Source organism: Coregonus lavaretus (genome assembly GCF_964263955.1).
Source record: "Coregonus lavaretus genome assembly, chromosome: 22".
Taxonomy (NCBI): domain Eukaryota; kingdom Metazoa; phylum Chordata; class Actinopteri; order Salmoniformes; family Salmonidae; genus Coregonus; species Coregonus lavaretus.
The window spans coordinates 21222594-21245495 of record NC_140009.1 but is presented as its reverse complement, the minus strand read 5'-3'; the positions used below and the strand labels follow the sequence as shown (position 1 = coordinate 21245495).

General features: G+C 42.7%; 1 protein-coding gene and 1 long non-coding RNA gene across 3 annotated transcripts in view; both read left to right on the top strand.

The window, feature by feature from the left end:
- Positions 1-22902, top strand: part of LOC311150356 — a 684587-nt gene that overhangs the window by 342873 nt on the left and 318812 nt on the right. The gene's annotated exons all lie outside the window — the stretch shown is intronic.
- LOC311150296 (putative G-protein coupled receptor 173) lies at positions 13345-14615 on the top strand (the record flags this gene model as incomplete). The annotated part of the gene is made up of 1 exon (XM_084187687.1): positions 13345-14615. Exon 1 carries the CDS (start codon positions 13452-13454, stop codon positions 14613-14615), a length of 1164 nt encoding a protein of 387 aa, XP_084043813.1. The 5' UTR covers positions 13345-13451.

The window sequence follows — 22902 nt, the reverse complement described above, 5'->3', positions numbered from 1 at the left end:
GATGAAGTCTGACCTTCACTAATACTATGGAGGTATTTGTAGAGATGATGAGAGTGATGATGGTGATGATTATGATGATAAGGATGAGGATGTGGTGAGGATGATGATAGTGATGATGATGATAATGACGATGATTCAAGTAAACAACCAACACTTCAAAAAAGATAGTCATCTAAACTAAAGCCAGATGAGGTGTTCTCTAACAGAAATAGCAGTGCACCTGACTTTTTCTTTAGCTCTCTACAGTGGCAGCTGTTGCTTCAGTCTGACCCTTGATATATAGTGAGCTCCAAAAGTATTGGGACAGTGACACATGTTTTGTTGTTTTGGCTCTGTACTCGAGCACTTTGGATTTGAAATGATACAATGACTATGGTAAATAATGTATTGTGTTATTTTGAAGTCACTTTTATTGTAAATAAGAATAGAATATGTTTCTAAACACTTCTACCTTAATCTGGATGCTACCTTGATTACGGATAGTCCTGAATGAATCGTGAATAATGATGAGTGAGAAAGTAACAGACGCACAAACATCATACCCCCCCAAAAATGCTAATCTCCCCTGTTATTGTAATGGTGAGAGGTTAGCATGTCTTGGGGGTATGATATTTGGGCGTCTGTAACGTTCTCACTCATCATTATTCACGATTCATTCAGGACTATCCGTAATCATGGTAGCATCCAGATTAATGTAGAAGTGTTTAGAAACATATTCTATTCTTATTTACAATAAAAGTGATTCCAAAATGACACAATGCATTATTTACCATTGATTTCTATTGGGCACAAAATAATCAGAAACACAACCAAAACAAACAGAAAATGCATTCAACAAATGTGTAGAGTCGCAAGCTTGATGTAGTCATTGCGTGCTATGAATATGGGACCAAATACTTAACTTGTTGCTACTTTAATACACATATAAGTGAATTTTCCCAATACCTTTGGTCACCTAAAATGGGGGGACAATGTACAACAAGTGCTGTAATTTCTAAACGGTTCATCCGATATGGATGAAAATACCCTCAAAATAAAGCTGACAAGTCTGCACTTTAACCACATAGCCATTGTATCATTTCAAATCCAATGTGCTCGAGTACAGAGGCAAAGCAACAACAAAAGTGTCACTGTCCCAATACTTTTGGAGCTCACTGTATAAACAGTCTATATTTACATATAAATATACTTTGCTGTCACATGATCAGGTCAAGTAATCCTTTATTATAGGGCCTTACCACCATGATGGGAAAGCAACAACATTACAAACAATAGCCTACAGCAATTGAAATATATGCTTAGTTAAAAAAAAGGGCACAGTAACTTCAAACTGTCACATCATGAAGAGGGGAGATAATATTTCCAATATCCTTTCCATGTAGTGAAATTATGTGACTGATTGTGTATCCACGCATTCTTTTCTTTTCTCCTGAACGCGGCACCACGCGCCTATCCTCTTCCGAAAGATCCCGAATCTTGCCTCGCTAATTCCGAAGGGAGCCGAGGGAAAACCAAGGCTCGGCGCATAGACGAAAGCCGCTGTTTCCAATTCACCATCGCTAACAGCCATTTCATTTTGGTCATTATTTATACAATGACTGAGGCTGGATTCCGAACGACTTGACATGTCTGTGAAAGACCTGGGATTTGGGATTTATCACCGCAAACAAGGAATCTTTTTTTTCAATTCCATCAAAGACCAAACCAGACGGGTGCATTTTTAAATATATAGGGCGCCTATATGCACAGCGCACATATTTTCAAATAGGATAACTGCACTCTGAACGGAGACCGCATATAGGCCTACAGTTGGATATGGAAGAGGATGGGTTATCACTGAAAATATAAAGTCACTGGAGACTAGAATGGTGGAAAAAAGGCGTCTCTTTTTTTGATGGAGAATCCAACAAGCACAGCAAGACCCACAATAAAAGCGTATTGTTCTGTAATATGACCACCGTTAGTTTCAGAATTGAGATGCGTTTACCAGTGATAGGATCCAGTTGATGACATTCACCGAGAAATAAGTATTTGAAAACAGCAAAAATTGTCAGAATTGGAATTTACCCATTTGTTCTATTCTGTCAGTGTGATGGGAATTTATTGCTGAACATTGGGAGAGCTTTATGGAAAACCCGAAGACATGACATGCACACGAAAAAAGAGGAAACGATCCTTTTTGTTCTTTAAAACCTGTGTTTATTTAAGAAGTCTGCAACAGGCTTAATTGACGGGGGGAGCCTTGCAAAAGCAAAATTATATGTGCATTAAGATCTGGACGATTCTACTGAGGTGACAATACCCTGTATAAATTAATTTATTTATTCTTTATGTTTTCAATAATTTAATTGTGGAGGTCGACGTTCATTGTGGATTATATTTGGAATTTATGCTAGTTTTGTTGACCCCTCTATGCCATTTACTGTTGCTTTACCATGATCTTTGAATCCTTATATATTTAATGTGGACTGCAACAAGCTCCCCATACGGCCTAGAATAAAATCCTAAGCCTTTGTCTCGAGGACAAGCATCATAAATAAGGTAAGATTTCCTTTCACCTTCCTATGTCATATTTTTGTTTCGGTGTTTTTGTTATTACTCCTAGGCCTCACGTAGCCTTATTCTTTCCCTCGGGTACCTGGTTAATTTGTTAACGCGTGTGAAACCCATTTTTTTGGCTACAACATAGCCTATTACTGTTATGATTCACGCAGCCCCATGACGCATGCCATAGACAAACTGTACATGTAGGCCCTTACAATCTTCTGGTTATTATAGTCGACACCCACCACTGCAGACTTAAGTGGCATATGTGTGATCGATGCCCTATGGTAAATTACAACAGGGAACCGCATTATGGACACGGGGCAATATCAATCGGTAGCTATATTATTCACTGGGCGAATTTCCGTTATGACAGCATCGATACAGGTCCACCCATTTGCGAATGCGATGCAACTGGGGTGTTGGGGTCTCGTCATCAGCCCTTGGTGATGAATTATTATCAACATCATCTGTTCATGAATTCTGACAGGATCGGAGCAGGTTGAATGCTTGCCTACACAGCCTACAATAGGCTCTTGGCCTATACGCAATTGTTCATGCATTTATTTAACTTCAAACATGACGCGTCAAGCCTACCACTAAACCTATTGTATTTTCCCCAAGCCCTGGATTCGTTTATTCATATTCTAATACCGTTGTTTATAATTGCATTCGGTCGGTGTTGAACAGTGTCAGAGTGATTCCGGCTCCTTTGGTTGGTGAATTCCGCGTCGCCTCCTCCCACCGCGACCATGGCAGCGGTACTCTATTGCTGTTGCTATCCAGTTCTTGACAATGGCTCAGCCCTCTACCACCAACCCACTCCAATTTCTCCAGGCCCCTCCCTTCATGATCCATAACCTCTCGGTATTCCTGTGAACCTCTTAGGATAAGGACTATATATCCCTATAGCCATTTTGCAATCAAAATGATATAGGCATACACATGACGATGTAATCTTACCTCATCAATGTCTTTGTTTTTTCCCATCGTTTGAACTCTTTTCCCACTCACCTGTTTAATGGAAGGCTACCTTAGGCCTACCCCATTCCTAAAATCAAACCCATATCTTTCTGTATATATCTAATAATCTATTCTTCATATGCCTATTTCTCTTGTACTTTTTTGGCCTCTAAAATGGTGTCACCAGGCTCTGTTGTGCCTTACACCTGTAGGCAGGGCCGACTCCAGGCATAAGCGACATAAGCGGTCGCTTAGGGCCCCCAACCACCCCAAAATGTTTTAATTAAAAACATTTAGGAACTAACTAACTTACTGTTGAGAGTTAGAATAGTAGAATACACAAGGTGCAAGTTCGAAATTTGGTTGTGCATCAGCAATTTTTCTCTTGTTTTGTCAGTCATTGACAGTCACTCAATTAGACAAATCATCTTAACATTTTTAGATTGGTAAGTTAGTCTAGCAAGTTACCTGAACTTCAAGGCCGAATACCGACCGGGCACGCAAGGTAGGTGCCCTGGGTCCCTGACCTCCAGGGGCCCCCATTGATTTTGTTAGTCACTCTCACTCAGATGTCATTAACATGGCATAAGTCATGGCAAAATGTGTAGAATTGCAGGACATGAGCTTTAAAACTGCAAACATTTCTCTCTGCCCCATGGCAAATGAGTAGAATTGCATGAAATGTGTTATAAAATTGCCCCAAACCAAATCTCGCTTAGGGCCCCCAAAAGGCTAGAGCCGGCACTGACTGTAGGCCTTCTACAACCTGTTCTAATGTTCTAGCCACAAAGGTTCATGCCACTTAGACTAATAAAGTCACATGAAATGTAATAGCCCAGAGCCTTATATTTGGATTATAGATTATTTATCTCCATATAAGGCCCCCGGCCACTGTAACATTTTCTCAACGCCCCATGGCAAAATGTGTATAATTGCAGGAAATTTACTTTAAAACGTACATATCTTGCGAAGTGCCCCCAAAAGGCTAGGTCCTGCCCTGGTGCAACCCACAGAGTGCTTGCTGGAATCTATAGTATTCCACAAATGTAACCATGGTGAATGCTAATATAGAAGACATTATGTCTACATGACCATAGTATTACATCATGTGAACAGAGTCAAAAGATTCCACAGTCCCTTTCTATAGCTAGCAACACAAAAATGTGACATTGCTTTGGTTTATAAAAAACAAAAAAACAATCACATGTCCATGGAGTGGAATTCTCATTACTAATTAGGTAAGCCCCTGTTTATATCTGAAATATCGAATTTATTATAATAAATAAAAAATGGACAAATATATTTATATGAGATATTAGGCAATTAACAAGAATATAGGCCCCTATGGGTATTTTTTTATATATGCCATATTGAAATTGGTTGTAAATGTATTTCAGTTCTTATTCATTAATATAAGCATTATTATTCAATAATATAGGTGTTATTTTGAATAAAGGAGAACTGGGTTCACCAGGGACCAATGGGTTACTATGAGTAACTGTGTTAGCACTTTATAATAACCTTAATTATAATAATAATAATAATATGCCATTTAGCAGACGCTTTTATCCAAAGCGACTTACAGTCATGCGTGCATACATTATATATATATATATTTTTTGTGTGTATGGGTGGTCCCGGGGATCGAACCCACTACCTTGGCGTTACAAGCGCCGTGCTCTACCAGTTGAGCTACTGAGGACCACAAATTAGTACGCCATTATAAATACTCAGGTATGCTTCTGTTGTTTTAGAAATTATTCTAAATGTGCATAATGATTTTACTCTATGTATAAATTATTGTTTATTAAGACAATTATTCTGAAGTGTTATCATATACTTTGAGAACTAACTATGGGTGCACTAATAAGTGAAAACAGTTTATTGTGTGATACCTTCATTGGCCTTCTCATATGGTATGCACTCCCCAGAAAAAACGAAACCATGGCTATTCTCCATCTGAAACTATCAATGCCCCCACCATTCATCACAATAGTGAATATAGTCTTATACACGCACGCACGCACGCACGCACGCACGCACGCACGCACGCACGCACGCACGCACGCACGCACGCACGCACGCACGCACGCACGCACGCACGCACGCACGCACGCACGCACGCACGCACGCACGCACACACACACACACACACACACACACACACACACACACACACACACACACACACACACACACACACACACACACACACACACACACACACACACACACACACATACACAGAAAAGCACAGCACAAGGCAGAATGGTCCTGTAGCCTAGCAACAAGCTGCTGTAATTACTGTGACAGAAATACATTAGTATGCCTGCGGTGAAACAATGGGTCTGAGCCCTTCTCTCTCCTGTAGGACTCACATACTCCATAATCATCACCTGTGCATTCCACCGATCACTTCCGAAGCTATCATCAATACAAATGAGTGTGGTGGAGTGGTCAATACCGATTGACTCCCATCACACACACACAAGAGAGCATGCACAGACACCTACACATACAGTCGTGGTCAAAAGTTTTGAAAAAGTCTGCTGCCTCAGTTTTGATGATGGCAATTTGCATATACTCCAGAATGTCATGAAGAGTGATCAGATGAATTGCAAAATCCCTCTTTGCCATGAAAATGAACTTAATCCCCAAAAAACATTTCCACTGCATTTCAGCCCCGCCACAAAAGGACCAGCTGCCATCATGTCAGTGATTTTCTCGTTGACACAGGTGAGAGTGTTGACGAGGACAAGGCTGGAGATCACTCTGTCATGCTGATTGAGTTAGAATAACAGACTGGAAGCTTTAAAAGGAGGGTGGTGCTTGAAATCATTGTTCTTCCTTTGTTAACCATGGTTACCTGCAAGGAAACACGTGCCGTCATCATTGCTTTGCACAAAAAGGGCTTCACAGGCAAGGATATTGCTGCTAGTAAGATTGCACCTAAATCAACCATTTATCGGATCATCAAGAACTTAAAGGAGAGAGGTTCAATTGATGTGAAGAAGGCGTCAGGGCGCCCAAGAAAGTCCAGCAAGCACCAGGACCGTCTCCTAAAGTTGATTCAGCTGCGGGATCGGGGCACCACCAGTGCAGAGCTTGCTCAGGAATGGCAGCTGGCAGATGTGAGTGCATCTGCACGCACAGTGAGGCGAAGACTTTTGGAGGATGGCCTGGTGTCAAGAAGGGCAGCAAGGAAGCCACTTCTCTCCAGGAAAAACATCAGAGACAGACTGATATTCTTCAAAAGGTACAGGGATTGGACTGCTGAGGACTGGGGTAAAGTCATTTTCTCTGATGAATCCCCTTTCCGATTGTTTGGGGCATCCGGAAAACACCTTGTCCGGAGAAGACAAGGTGAGCGCTACCATCAGTCCTGTGTCATGCCAACAGTAAAGCATCCTGAGACCATTCATGTGTGGGGTTGCTTCTCAGCCAAGGGAGTGGGCTCACTCACAATTTTGCCTAAGAACACAGCCATGAATAAAGAATGGTACCAACACATCCTCCGAGAGCAACTTCTCCCAACCATCCAAGAACAGTTTGGTGACGACCAATGCCTTTTCCAGCATGATGGAGCACCTTGCCATAAGGCAAAAGTGATAACTAAGTGGCTCGGGGAACAAAACATCGACATTTTGGGTCCATGGCCAGGAAACTCCCCAGACCTTAATCCCATTGAGAACTTGTGGTCGATCCTCAAGAGGCGGGTGGACAAACAAAAACCCACAAATTCTGACAAACTCCAAGCATTGATTATGCAAGAATGGGCTGCCATCAGTCAGGATGTGGCCCAGAAGTTAATTGACAGCATGCCAGGGCGGATTGCAGAGGTCTTAAAAAAGAAGGGTCAACACTGCAAATATTGACTCTTTGCATAAACTTAATGTAATTGTCAATAAAAGCCTTTGACACTTATGGAATGCTTGTAATTATACTTCAGTATACCATATTAACATCTGACAAAAATATCTCATAACACTGAAGCAGCGAACTTTGTGAAGACCAATACTTGTGTCATTCTCAAAACTTTTGACCACGACTGTACACACCACTGAGCTATCAGACATACTGTACATCTCAGGTGTCACTGTGCAATGCAACCTCTTTTGTACATGCCTGGTCAGTGGTCCCCAAAGTGACTGCACCAATGAAGCCTCAGCAAGCAAATGCCATCTCAACTTCACAAGTGATTTGTTTTCCCTCCCCCATCTCCTTCACACACACACACACACACAAACACACACACCCTCCACTCATACACATAGAAACCCCCCTCAACACACACACTGTCTCTCACACACAGACACAAGCATATATACACACACACACACTCACACACACACAGAAAAATAATGTAAGTTGTTGTAGCCTAGCAACAAGCGAAGTAATTACCGTGACAGACTAGTTGCTGGCATGCCATGTAGCGTGTGGAGAAAACAGCTGATATGATTGGTGCTAAGGGGGAAGGAGAAGATGTTCCACAGCATGCTACAGCAGATGCCTATGTGAGCCTTGTTTCACCCTTGGAGAAACAATTGATTGATTCCATGGGACAAATGATTTGTGTAATTCCGAGGATGATGTTTTCAGACTTGAACATCTTCCTCCACTATTATGACAATTGATTGTGTATTACAGGCCTTGTATTATGCTCGAAGATAGCTTTAGTACAATGTATTCATGTTGTAAACAACTGCAGGCAGAACTTTATTTTGGGATAAATCCAGGTGGGACAGACTTGGCCATAAAGATGGAAAATTAGTTAAAGGGATAGTTCGGGGATACCATTTTTATGCATCTGTGTCCAGTATGAAGGAAGTTAAAGGTCGTTTTGCAAGCCAATTCTAACTAGCGTTAGCTTAGCACCCCCTGGACCCGCCACTGTTCCCGTAGGGGTGGGACAGCCAGGAGACCAGAGGTGGCAGAACGGAGCACTCAGGTTTGGATGTAGGGTTTGAGCATAGGCTGAAGGTAGGGAAGGGCAGTTCCCCTTGCTGCTCCATAGGCAAGCACTATGGTCTTGTAGTGGATGCCCGCGTAGTGGAGTGTATGGAGGAGCGGGGTGACATGAGAGAACTTGGGATGGTTGTAGAGAGAACTTGGGGACACCGTAGAGTTGTCGACCCTGATGGAGAGGGCTTGGGAGGAAGAGCAGCTCCGTCTTTTCGAGGTTTAGCTTGAGGTGGTGGGCCGACATCCAAGCGGAGATATCTGCCAGGCACGCAGAGATGCGTGTCGCCACCTGGGTGTCAGAAGGGGGGAATGAGAAAAGTAGTTGAGTGTCATCCACATAGCAATGATAGGAGAGACCATGAGAGGATATGCAGAGCCGAGTGACTTGGTGTATAGAGAAAAGAGGAGAGGGCCTAGAACCGAGCCCTGGGGTACACCAGTAGTGAGAGCACGTGGTGCAGGCACAGATCCTCTCCACGCCACCTGGTAGGAGCACATGCCAAGTAGGATGCAATCCAGGAGTGTGCAGAGCCTGAGACGCCCAGCCCTGAGAGGGTGGAGAGGAGGGTCTGGTAATTCACGGCGTCGAAGGCAACAGATAGATCAAGGAGGATGAGAACAGCAGAGAGAGAGTCAGCTTTGGCACAGAGAAGAGCAGTCTCAGTTGAGTGACCCATCTTGAAGCCTGACTGATTAGTGTCAAGAAGATCGTTCTGAGCGAGATAACGAGCGAGTTGGTCAGAGAAAGCACGCTCAAGTGTTTTGGAAAGAAAAGAAAGAAGGGATACCAATCAGAGGGGTCGAGTGTTGGTTTCTTGAGGAGGGGAGCAACTCTGGCCATCTTGAAGTCAGAGGGGATGCAGCCAGTGGTCAGGGATGAGTTGATGAGGGAAGTGAGGAATGGGAGAAGGTCTCCAGAGATGGTCTGGAGAAGGGAAGAGGGCATGGCCGTTGAGTGGGCAGGATGTCGGGCGGCTGGAGAGAGAGGGAAGAAAGAGGTCAAGGCGTAGGTTAGTTCTGTGTGAGTGGGACCAGTGGACTCAGTATGCTGTGTGAATGAGGAGAGGATGTCGTCAACCTTTTTTTCAAAGTGGTTAACAAAGTCGTCTTCAGAGAGAGAGGAAGGAGGGAGAAGAGGTGGAGGATTAAGGAGGAAGGAGAAGGTGGAAAAGATTTTCCCAGGGTTGGAGGCAGAGGCTTGGAATTGAGAGTGATAGAAAACGGCTTTAGCAGCGGATACAGAAGAGAAGGTAGAGAGGAGGGAGTAGAAGGATGATTGGTCCTCAAGAAGTTTAGTTTTCCTCCATTTTCGCTGAGCTGCTCAGCCCTCTCCCCTTGCGAGGATAACGACACAGAGCCTTTTTCTCAAATGTTTTATGAGATTGGAGAACACATTGAGAGGGATCTTAGACCATTCCTAGTCAAAAAACAGGTTGCCTCTGCCAGGAGGCTGAAACTGGGCCGCAAGTGAATCTTCTAGCAAGACAATAACACCAAGCACACACCAAAATCCACAAAGAAATTGTTAATTTACCATAAAATCAAAATTTTGCAATGGCCATCTCAGTCTCCAGACTTGAACCCCATTGGAAATGTGTTGTTTACATTTACATTTACATTTTAGTCATTTCGCAGACGCTCTTATCCAGAGCGACTTACAGGAGCAATTAGGGTTAAGTGCCTTGCTTAAGGGCACATCGACAGATTTTTCACCTAGTCGGCTCGGGGATTAGAACCAGCGACCTTTCGGTTACTGGCACAACGCTCTTACCCACTAAGCTACCTGCCGCAAGCAATCCATAAGCACAGACGAAGGATATCAAGGATCTGGAAAGATTCCAAATGGAGGAATGGTCTAAGATCCCTCCCAATGTGTTCTCCAATTTCATAAAACATTTTAGAAAAAGGCTCAGTGTCGTTATCCTCGCAAGGGGAGGGTGCTGGAGAATTGAAAACAGATGATCCAATCATTTTGATCCATACCTTTCTTATATTTTGTATTACTTGTTAAACAAAATCTCTTTCTCTGAGCAATTGTATTAGTATTAGTAATTAGTAATACATTTTTTGGTAGCATACAATATAGCTCAGTATTTGTATTATGTATTTTATACAGTCTTTTTTTCTTCATCTTTATCGTTAGCTGACATGGGCTAGTTGATCTGGACATTTCTAACAAGTTATAAATAGCTCACTTAAGACAGGGGTTCACACACTTTTTCCCTCGGGCCCCCCTTTCAGCATTGGGGAACATCCGCGCCACGTCTATTTCTATGGGCACCATCACTGTTCATGACACAAACTGTTCACTGGAAATAATTTTGCAGGTTTAAAGCTTATTTCCTGCAATTCTACAGATTTTGTCGGGGTGCAAATAACATTTTGCAGTTTTAAAGCTAATTTTCGTGCAATTTTATACATTTTGCCATGTCATATGATATTTGAGTGACTAAAAACTTACAACAATATACAGTGGGGAAAAAAAGTATTTAGTCAGCCACCAATTGTGCAAGTTCTCCCACTTAAAAAGATGAGAGAGGCCTGTAATTTTCATCATAGGTACACGTCAACTATGACAGACAAAATGAGGGAAAAAAATCCAGAAAATCACATTGTAGGATTTTTAATGAATTTATTTGCAAATTATGGTGGAAAATAAGTATTTGGTCAATAACAAAAGTTTCTCAATACTTTGTTATATACCCTTTGTTGGCAATGACACAGGTCAAACGTTTTCTGTAAGGCTTCACAAGGTTTTCACACACTGTTGCTGGTATTTTGGCCCATTCCTCCATGCAGATCTCCTCTAGAGCAGTGATGTTTTGGGGCTGTCGCTGGGCAACACGGACTTTCAACTCCCTGCAAAGATTTTCTTTGGGGTTGAGATCTGGAGACTGGCTAGGCCACTCCAGGACCTTGAAATGCTTCTTACGAAGCCACTCCTTCGTTGCCCGGGTGGTGTGTTTGGGATCATTGTCATGCTGAAAGACCCAGCCACGTTTCATCTTCAATGCCCTTGGTGATGGAAGGAGGTTTTCACTCAAAATCTCACGATACATGGCCCCATTCATTCTTTCCTTTACACGGATCAGTCGTCCTGGTCCCTTTGCAGAAAAACAGCCCCAAAGCATGATGTTTCCACCCCCATGCTTCACAGTAGGTATGGTGTTCGTTGGATGCAACTCAGCATTCTTTGTCCTCCAAACACGACGAGTTTAGTTTTTACCAAAAAGTTCTATTTTGGTTTCATCTGACCATATGACATTCTCCCAATCCTCTTCTGGATCATCCAAATTCACTCTAGCAAACTTCAGACGGGCCTGGACATGTACTGGCTTAAGCAGGGGGACACGTCTGGCACTGCAGGATTAGAGTTCCTGGCGGCGTAGTGTGTTACTGATGGTAGGCTTTGTTACTTTGGTCCCAGCTCTCTGCAGGTCATTCACTAGGTCCCCCGTGTGGTTCTGGGATTTTTGCTCACCGTTCTTGTGATCATTTTGACCCCACGGGGTGAGATCTTGCGTGGAGCCCCAGATCGAGGGAGATTATCAGTGGTCTTGTATGTCTTCCATTTCCTAATAATTGCTCCCACAGTTGATTTCTTCAAACCAAGCTGCTTACCTATTGCAGATTCAATCTTCCCAGCCTGGTGCAGGTCTACAATTTTGTTTCTGGTGTCCTTTGACAGCTCTTTGGTCTTGGCCATAGTGAAGTTTGGAGTGTGACTGTTTGAGGTTGTGGACAGGTGTCTTTTATACTGATAACAAGTTCAAACAGGTGCCATTAATACAGGTAACGAGTGGAGGACAGAGGAGCCTCTTAAAGAAGAAGTTACAGGTCTGTGAGAGCCAGAAATCTTGCTTGTTTGTAGGTGACCAAATACTTATTTTCCACCATAATTTGCAAATAAATTCATTAAAAATCCTACAATGTGATTTTCTGGATTTTTTTTCCTCAATTTGTCTGTCATAGTTGACATGTACCTATGATGAAAATTACAGGCCTCTCTCATCTTTTTAAGTGGGAGAACTTGCACAATTGGTGGCTGACTAAATACCTTTTTTCCCCACTGTATATGGGCTACATATAGCTAGCTAAAAAGCCTTAGCTGACATGGGCTAGTTGATCTGGACATTTCTGACAAGTTATAAATAGCTCTCTAAGGTATGCAATGACTAACATGACAAGAGGAACTGATGATGCACTACCCAATTTCTGATAATGCACTACCACTGTGCCAAATGTAAAAATGGTGCTGGAGTATTGAAAAAATGATATTCAATAATTTTTTGTAGTACTTGTTAAACAAAATGTGCATACAAGTTAGCTCAGTATTTGTATTATTTATTTTATACAGTATTTTTTGCTCATCCTTATCAAGGGATCCAATAATTATGGAACCCACTGTATGTACATATAGGTAGTTACACAGTTGGGTAGAATGGCTGTGTCTCACACTTCATACACTTACCTAACTCCATATTGGCCTAACACGATATTGACAGTTAGGTAATCATTGCATATCATAACCACCACTTCCTGGACATTTTGACATTTCACAAAACAACTGCTGCAGTCCAGCTAGGCCAATGCTGGAATCATAAAAGCATTCTATTGTAATATTAGAAAAGCCAAGAGACACACACCTTAAGTCACACCTCTCATATTTAACCTTATACAGTATATTCCCTGCAAACACTTACACTGTATTATCCCCCACTGATGTCAGACCTGGAAGCCCATCCAAACGTTTAATGCTTGCTGTTCTTACTTCCTGTTTACAGCAGCTGAAGCTGTGAGAAGAAGAGGCACTGAGGGGTAGAGCTACAGGAAACGAGGGGCTCAGTGCAAAATGTGAGATCAAAAGGAGAGGCAACCACGAGGACGAACGAAAGGGCAGCTGGAGGAGGAGGCGGAGGAGGAGAGGGAGAAGGAGGAGTGGATTTCAGAAGAAAAGAGGGCGTGACCCGGGAGACAAAGGGATGGCCAATGGCAACGAAAGCAGCGAGGGGCTCGGCGGTCCCCTGGCGGCGGTGGTGGCCACGACGGGAGGGATGGCAGTCGGGGGCCCGTCGTCAGCCGTGTCTACCTACATCAAACTGGTCCTACTGGGGCTGATCATCTGCATCAGCCTGGTGGGTAACCTGGTGGTGTCACTGTTGGTCCTCAGGGACCGGGCCCTGCACAAGGCCCCCTACTACTTCCTGCTGGACCTGTGCCTGGCCGACACCATCCGCTCGGCCGTCTGCTTCCCCTTCGTGCTGGTGTCCATCAAGAACGGCTCGACCTGGACCTACAGCGTGCTCAGCTGCAAGGTGGTGGCCTTCATGGCCGTGCTCTTCTGCTTCCATGCCGCCTTCATGCTCTTTTGCATCAGCGTGACGCGCTACATGGCCATCGCCCACCACCGCTTCTACTCCAAGCGTATGACCTTCTGGACGTGCGTGGCGGTGGTGTGCATGGTGTGGACACTGTCGGTGGCCATGGCCTTCCCACCCGTCTTTGATGTGGGCACCTACAAGTTCATCCGCGAGGAGGACCAGTGCATCTTCGAGCACCGCTACTTCAAGGCAAACGACACACTGGGCTTTATGCTGATGCTGGCTGTGCTGATCCTGGCCACGCACGTGGTCTACATGAAACTGCTGCTCTTTGAGTACAAGCACCGCAAGATGAAGCCCGTCCAGATGGTGCCAGCCATTAGCCAAAACTGGACCTTCCACGGGCCTGGCGCCACCGGCCAGGCGGCAGCCAACTGGATCGCAGGCTTTGGTCGGGGCCCCATGCCGCCCACCCTGCTGGGCATCCGGCAGAACTTGCACAACCAGAACCGGCGCCTGCTGGGCATGGAGGAGTTCAAGGCGGAGAAGCAGCTCGGCAGGATGTTCTACGTGATCACCCTGTTGTTCCTGGTGCTGTGGTCGCCCTACATAGTGGCCTGCTACTGGCGGGTGTTTGTGAAGGCCTGCACCATACCGCACCGGTACCTCTCCACCACTGTATGGATGAGCTTCGCCCAGGCAGGGGTAAACCCCATTGTCTGCTTCTTCCTCAACAAGGACCTGAAGAAGGGGCTCCTGTCCCACCTGCCAGCCAGCTGTAGGACTAAACCTCATCTGCCCCGAGAGCCTTACCGCGTCATGTGATGGGGGACGGTGGGCGGTCGTTACCTGGGGAGGGTGGGGAGGGCCGGGGGGTTGGGGGGAGGGGGGTTGGCAGGGATGTCTGGGAGTTGTTCGGGTGGCTGAGGGACCATTTTAGTTGTTGTGGCCTTTGATTCAGTGCAAGATGATTTAAAAGGGGTGGGTGTCAGTCTGGAACTGCTGAAGAGGTGAGATTTTCAGAATTCCATTCACCTATGTGTGATGTATCTGGGTTTCTCCTTGTCAGAGGAGAGCAGAGGCATTTCAAGCTCATTTGGGATGTTCTAAATTGTTTTTCTAAAGTCTTATTGGGGGAGTATTACACACAGAAACAGGCATGTGGTTGCTGCAGTGTAGAAACCATGAAACCAATTGTTGGTCTCAAATTATTATAGAAAGAATGTATTATTTCCGCATTGTATTATGAAACCAAAAACACCTTTGACTCCAGCATATAGATTTGGTATCATTTCAGATCAGTTACATTAAACTGCTATCTGCCATTTTTTTCAAATGTTTTGTCTTTTTTGAAATAAATGGCCTTCTCCACACAGAACGAATACGAGACTGAACCAACAACAAAAAAGTCAATTTCAGATGCATGTATGTATTCTTACTTTTAATGTGGAACAAATATGAAACTGCTTCCTTCAACTGCTTGAATCAAAGGCATCAGTAACACAGTCAAACAGAGAAAATATGAGTTTTGTACAAATAGCATATTCAGGAACTCTCATGGGTTTATTTGAAGAACAGATTAATTATTATGTTTATTTATTTGTCCATCTTGAAATCTACATTCATTTCGATGATTTGAACAACTAATACCCTAGAAAACTTGCAAGATTTAGTGAAGTCGATGGAAGTAGAAAACTGACAAGAGGCTATCATGGAAAGTCAGCAAAAGTTATTATGGCATGGTCATACGTTACGAAAATGTGCTATTACATTCTCATTTGGTCTAACGAACACCTCAAATCAGTGAACCATATGATATGGGGAAAAACACGTGTTAACAAGAGTTGCCATCGAGAAAAGTTTGATCTTGTGTTCATTAGCGTTGAACAGAAATGAGTAGATACTAATTGTGAAGTGTTAATAGTCAGACAGAATTATGAAGTGCATGTTTAGCTGATATTTGTGTTATCCCATGATTTCTGAGGATAACGTAAACAAAACAATGCCCCAATCAAGTACAAACTATGAGAATCTGAGGCCACTTTAAAACGATACATTAACAGAAAATGTTCAGTGCTCTTGCTAAATTCCTGTTGCTGCAGGTGGTATTGTTACAGATGATTGAATACCTTGGAAATCTCTTTATCAATCGTAAATTGTTTAAAAAGACAGTTGATAGTAATGTTCATAAAAGCTAAATCAGAATGTTTATATCTTCAGATAGGATAAAGTTATTTATCTTTGATGACATCATCACTGCACATGAAGTTCTAGGAAGAGGGTTGGGGGCAAAGTTTGCCCATTTATATTTTTGCACATCTGAGGAATTGATGATAAATCAATTGTTTTTTTCTTAACATGATTTAGACTTGAACCAGAATGCTAACCAAGTGTAGGCCAGGACACAGAGATTGTAATATCTTAAGTGAATGTCAAGGAGAGGTCTGGAACATGATACTATCCCTTTGAGGATACAACTGTACGTTTCTTTTGGTTTTCTAATTGCTCTACTGTTGTCTGCAAACAATAACAATGACACAAACTAACAATAACAATGAAAAAGCAACAGAAAATTGAATTGTTATTTCTAATAGCTGGGTTATGGCCTTACTCTGTAACAAAAAAAAAATGTTCATAACTAATGCAAGAAAGAGTTGACAGCTGTATGCCTCTATGTGTTGAAGTAATAAACATCAAGGGATTAATCCAACTAATGGGGAAACACAACACTGTGTAATTAATGACTTTCGGGGGACACATATCTCTCACCCCTCGCAACCTAAAAATAAAAGCTCCAGTCCAAAACTTTAACAAGGATGGTATTAGAGAAAAAACACTTGCCAAATTGTAACACGGGAGTGTACAATTGTGTGCAAAGGACAGAGGAGACTTTAATCCAAAATGGACAATTAATGGAATTAAAAGCCCTTCCTGGATTATTGTGGATTTCTTTCAGAATTTTTGTTGTTGTTTCTTCTCTTATCAATGGGAGGGGGAAGGGGATGAGGCTGGTGTTGTGTATTGATCTGTGAAAACAAGGAATGGTAAAAAAAGATGTGTGAATTTTGGTGTTGGGGAGGGAAGGAGGGAGACCAGGAGTGATTTTTTTGATAAGCAGAAATGCCTGACAGTGCTTTTTTAGTTGCTTCAGGCACACTACCTTTTGTAAATTAACTGTGACCTCTGTACTATTTAATGTGTATTATATGGACAATGGAAGTTGAGGGGGGGGGGGGGGGGGGGGGGGTTCCCGGTCATCATATTTTTACCATGCATGTGTGTGTGAGTGTTGTTTCTGTACGTAAGTATGAATGTGCATATGTTTAGAGGCTAGAGGGATGAAAACCAAGGATATTTGGGGAATAGGAATGGCCAGAAACACGTTGCATTTTGAAAAATGTCACTCCTGCAAATGCTTATTCAAGTCTTTTTCATCCCCAGCCTGTTCCTGACACAGAGAATTGAATGTGTTAAAACCAATGAGGTTCATTCAAAACCTGATGCAACAAGTGTGTCTTCTTAAACCACTGAATTGCAGAGCCTCTAGAGGTATAACATTTTTTACACATGCAGTTCCTCTAAATTGGACTACAGAGCCTTCTATCTCAATGGAGATTCTGTTATTGCTTGAATGGGAATATAAAGGTTGAAGACAGTTTGAGATTGTCTTGGGAAGAGTGGTTCTATCCACACAGCTACTATGATTATTAATTTCCAATGTGTCTCAGTGAAAGGAATAACATCATATAAAAGAATGTTATAATAAGTGATTTTTGTTTGGTTTGAAATACACTGCATTTTGTTAGTCATAGAACTGATTCAATTTCTGCCTCTTCTGTAGTGTTTTGGCTTTGTAAAAGCCCAAAGCCATCCAAAAGCCAATTTGACTTCTGAATGTTTCATTTGATGTCTTGTCTAAGTTCACTGATTTTACAGTGCAGCTGTAGTTATTATGACCCTGTATGTGGAGAAACTACATACATACTTATGTTGTGGATTTAAAATGTCACTGAAAAAGCTGTCTTCTTCAGACACATACAGTACCAGTCAAAAGTTTGGACACACCTACTAATTCCAGGGTTTTTCTTTTTTTCTTACTATTTTCTACATTGTAGAATAATAGTAAAGACATAAAAACTATGAAATAACACATATGGAATCATGTAGTAACCAAATAAGTGTTAAACAAATCAAAAATATATTTTATATTTGAGATTCTTCAAAGTACACCCTTTGCCTTGATGACAGCTTTGCACACTCTTGGCATTCTCTCAACCAGCTTCATGAGGAATGCTTTTCCAACAGTCTAGAAGGAGTTCCCACGTATGCTGAGCACTTGTTGGCTGCTTTTCCTTCACTCTAAGGTCCAACTCATCCCAAACCATCTCAATTTGGTTGAGGTCGGGTGATTGTGGAGGCCAGGTCATCTGATGCAGCACTCCATCGCTCTACTTCTTGGTTAAATAGCCCTTATACAGCCTGGAGGTGTGTGTTGGGTCATTGTCCTGTTGAAAAACAAATTATAGTCCCACTAAGCGCAAACCAGATGGGATGGCGTATTGCTGCAGAATGCTGTGGTAGCCATGCTGGTTAAGTGTGCCTTGAATTCTAAATAAATCACTGACAGTGTCACCAGCAAAGCACCCCCACACCTCCTCCTCCATGCTTCACGGTGGGAACCACACATGCGGAGATCACCCGTTCACCTACTCTGCGTCTCACAAAGACACAGCGGTTGGAACCAAAAATCTCACATTTGGACTCATCAGACCAAAGGACAGATTTCCACCAGTCTAATGTCCATTGCTCATGTTTCTTGGCCCAAGCAAGTCTCTTATTATTATTGGTGTCCTTTAGTAGTGCTTTCTTTGCAGCAATTTAACCATGAATGCCTGATTCACACAGTCTCCTCTGAACAGTTGATGTTGAGATGTGTCTGTTACTTGAACTCTGTGAAGCATTTATTTGGGCTGCAATCTGAGGTGCAGTTAACTCTAATGAACTTATCCTCTGCAGCAGAGGTAACTTTGGGTCTTCTTTTCCTGTGGCGGTCCTCATGAGAGCCAGTTTCATCATAGCGCTTGATGTTTTTTGCGACTGGACTTGAAGAAACCTTCAAAGTTCTTGAAATGTTCCGTATTGACTGACCTTCATGTCTTAAAGTAATGATGGACTGTCGTTTCTCTTTGCTTATTTGAGCTGTTCTTGCCATAATATGGACTTGGTCTTTTACCAATTAGGGCTATCTTCTGTATACCACAAATGAACTTTTAACAAGGCACACCTGTTAATTGAAATGCATTCCAGGTGACTACCTCACGAAGCTGGTTGAGAGAATGCCAAGAGTGTGCAAAGCTGTCATCAAGGCAAAGGGTGGCTACTTTGAAGAATCTCAAATATAAAATATATTTTGATTTGTTTCGGACTTTTTGGGCTACTACATGATTCCATGTGTGTTATTTCATAGTTTCGATGTCTTCACTATTATTCTACAATGTAGAAAATAGTAAGAAATAAAGAAAAACCCTGGAATTAGTAGGTGTGTCCAAACTTTTGACTGGTACTGTATGTGCAACCACAGTGTTATTATACATGAAATCTATGAAAATACAGAATCATAAGGATAATCAGTCTCTGAATAGTGGAAAAAATCCTGAATCTCAGAACTTAAACACTTTTTTTACTTTACCTTTAAGCTGTACCCCCAAAATGTCAAAGCTCACACAACAATCTGCAGTTGAATATCAAACATAAAATACCAGAGGAGGTTTGAAGGATACCTATGTAAATGTATTTAAACCCCTAAATATCATGGACGCAGCAAGTCAGAGGGTGTGGTTTACATTTATTTTCTGTATTATTTAAAAAGAAAATGGTTGAGCTGTTAAGCATGTCTCTGGCCATTTATGATTTTTGTTGTTGGTTTTTGTAATGAAAAATAAATTTCCTTTGAAACTATTGACAGATTGCAATGACTAAATGTAACACATTCCTTATGTGCAGATATGGACACAAGATGTAAAAGTTAGGAGCAAGTAAACATTTTATTCCATGCCGTGAATTTAAACACAAGACACCCAAATTTACAACCAGTCGTCAAGACAAACGTCACATTCATTTTAATGTTGATTCCGGTCATATCACATTCTCAGCTAGAGTATGTTGCTCCTCACCTTGGGTATTATTGCTAACATTTATTTTGTGTATTGCACTCATAATGGTTTTAAGCCCACGCAACAGAAAGAGGACATAACCCCGCCCCAAAAGTATGAGGTCAGGAGGAGGAGGAATGCTGCCTATGACCCCAAGAACACCATCCCCAACGTCAAACATGGAGGTGAAAACATTATGCTTTGGGGGTGTTTGTCTGCTAAGGAGACAGGACAACTTCACTGCATCAAAAGGACGATGGACGGGGCCATGTACCGTCACTTCTTGGGTGTGAACCTCCTTCCCTCAGCCAGGGCATTGAAAATGGGTCGTGGATGGGTATTCCAGCATGACAATGACCCAAAACACATGGCCAAGGCAACAAAGGAGCGGCTCAAGAAGAAGCACATTAATGTCCTGGAGTGGCCTAGCCAGTCTCCAGACCTTAATCCCATAGAAAATCTGTGGAGGGAGCTGAAGGTTCGAGTTGCCAAACGTCAGCCTCGAAACCTTAATGACTTGGAGAAGATCTGCAAAGAGGAGTGGAACAAAATCCCTCCTGAGATGTGTGCAAACCTGGTGGCCAACTACAAGAAACATCTGACCTCTGTGATTGCCAACAAGGGTTTTGCCACCAAGGACTAAGTCATGTTTTGCAGAGGGGTCAAATACTTATTTCCCTCATTAAAATGCAAATCAATTTATAACATTTTTGACATGCGTTTTTCTGGATTTTTGTTGTTGTTATTCTGTTCAAATAAACCTACCATTAAAATTATAGACTGATCATGTCTTTGTCAGTGGGCAAACGTACAAAATCAGCAGGGGATCAAATACTTTTTTCCCTCACTGTATCCACGACCCATTTTCAATGCCCTGGCTGAGGGAAGGAGGTTCTCACCCAAGATTTGACGGTACATGGCCACATCCATCGTCCCTTTGATGCGGTGAAGTTGTCCTGTCCCCTTAGCAGAAAAACACCGATAATGTTTCCACCTCCATGTTTGACGGTGGGGATGGTGTTCTTGGGGTCATAGGCAGTATTCCTCCTCCTCCAAACACGGCGAGTTGAGTTGATGGCAAAGAGCTCGATTTTGGTCTAATCTGACCACAACACTTTCACCCAGTTCTCCTCTGAATCATTCAGATGTTCATTGGCAAACTTCAGACGGGCCTGTATATGTGCTTTCTTGAGCAGGGGGACTTTGCGGGGGCTGCGGGATTTCAGTCCTTCACGGCATAGTGTGTTACCAATTGTTTTCTTGGTGACTATGGTCCCAGCTGCCTTGAGATCATTGACAAGATCCTCCCGTGTAGTTCTTTCTCATGATCATTGCAATTCCACGAGGTGAGATCTTGCATGGAGCCCCAGGCCGAGGGAGATTGACAGTCATTTGTGTTTCTTCCATTTGCGAATAATCGCACCAACTGTTGTCACCTTCTCACCAAGCTGCTTGGCGATGGTCTTGTAGCCCATTCCAGCCTTGTGTAGGTCTACAATCTTGTCCCTGACATCCTTGGAGAGCTCTTTGGTCTTGGCCATGGTGGAGAGTTTGGAATCTGATTGATTGATGGCTTCTGTGGACAGGTGTCTTTTATACAGGTAACAAACTGAGATTAGGAGCACTCCCTTTAAGAGTGTGCTCCTAATCTCAGCTCGTTACCTGTATAAAAGACACCTGGGAGCCAGAAATCTTTCTGATTGAGAGGGGGTCAAATACTTATTTCCCTCATTAAAATGCAAATCAATTCATAACTTTTTTGACATGCGTTTTTCTGGATTTTTTTTGTGTTATTCTGTCTCTCACTGTTCAAATAAACCTACCATTAAAATTATAGACTGATCATGTCTTTGTCAGTGGGTAAACGTACAAAATCAGCAGGGGATCAAATACTTTTTTCCCTCACTGTATAACCAAAGTATAAAAAAGATAGATAATGTGTGTCATATATCCTCATACATTGTCATTGTTGATGAGCAACCTAAAAACAACTCTCGTCAGTCCATTCAAATAATCAAATCCCTGTTCTCACACATGGCCGTTCCAGACTGGGGCAATCTGGGTGCTTTGGTTTATGCTCCATTTCCTTAGCCTCGTGTGTCTTTGCCTGTGCTTAGCATCTCTGATCCTCCATAAATCCAGCCAAATCAATAAGGGTCCCAGTCATGTCCCCTCACCCAGCAGACACCTAGCCTAGCGCAGCCCCCCATGGGTCCCCTGCTACCCTGGGCTCTGGTGCTATTGCAGACGTCATCTGCCCTCCTAAGTAAAGTTAATGCTAACCAGTGCCAACTGCCTGACCAGAGGATTCAGAGCACTGAGATAGTATGATAGTCCATGATAGCTAACAGGGAGCAGCCTCCTGACCCTTAACCTGTCAATAGAAAATGGTGTGTATTGGTGCCATTGCATTGACGGTGAGAGTGGAAGGGAAAAGGCCCTGTGCTGTGCTCACCAATGCCAGTTACTGCCTATGCAGCCATGACTAAAAAGACCTCCAGTACATTTCCTTGAGCGGAGGGAGCTGTGGCCTGGTGATTTCATTTAGAGTGGGAGGTGAGAACAGGCAATGGAGGGGACAAGGACAGAGAGGGAGGAGTATGTTGTGCCGTGTGTGACATACATAGGACTCTTTACTGAAAGACTGGGATGGAAGATAATACAGGTATTGCTGTCTAAATGTTGCTAGAACAAAATGAATGTCTACCCAGAGACATGTCATATTTTTGCAGTTTGAGCTATTGCAAATACTTAATGTCAGGACAACTATAAAAGAAAAGTGTACATTTTTAGTTGTTGGGTATCACCAGTATAGAAGCCATGCTACTGGTCTTTAGATATGTAAAAAATAAAAACATTTACAGTGAGATCACCATTGCTTGATGTTGAGTTTAAAAACCTAAAATATCTACATTCATTTAAAAACTTGACTCTATAAAATAAAAGAGTAGTATGTACCA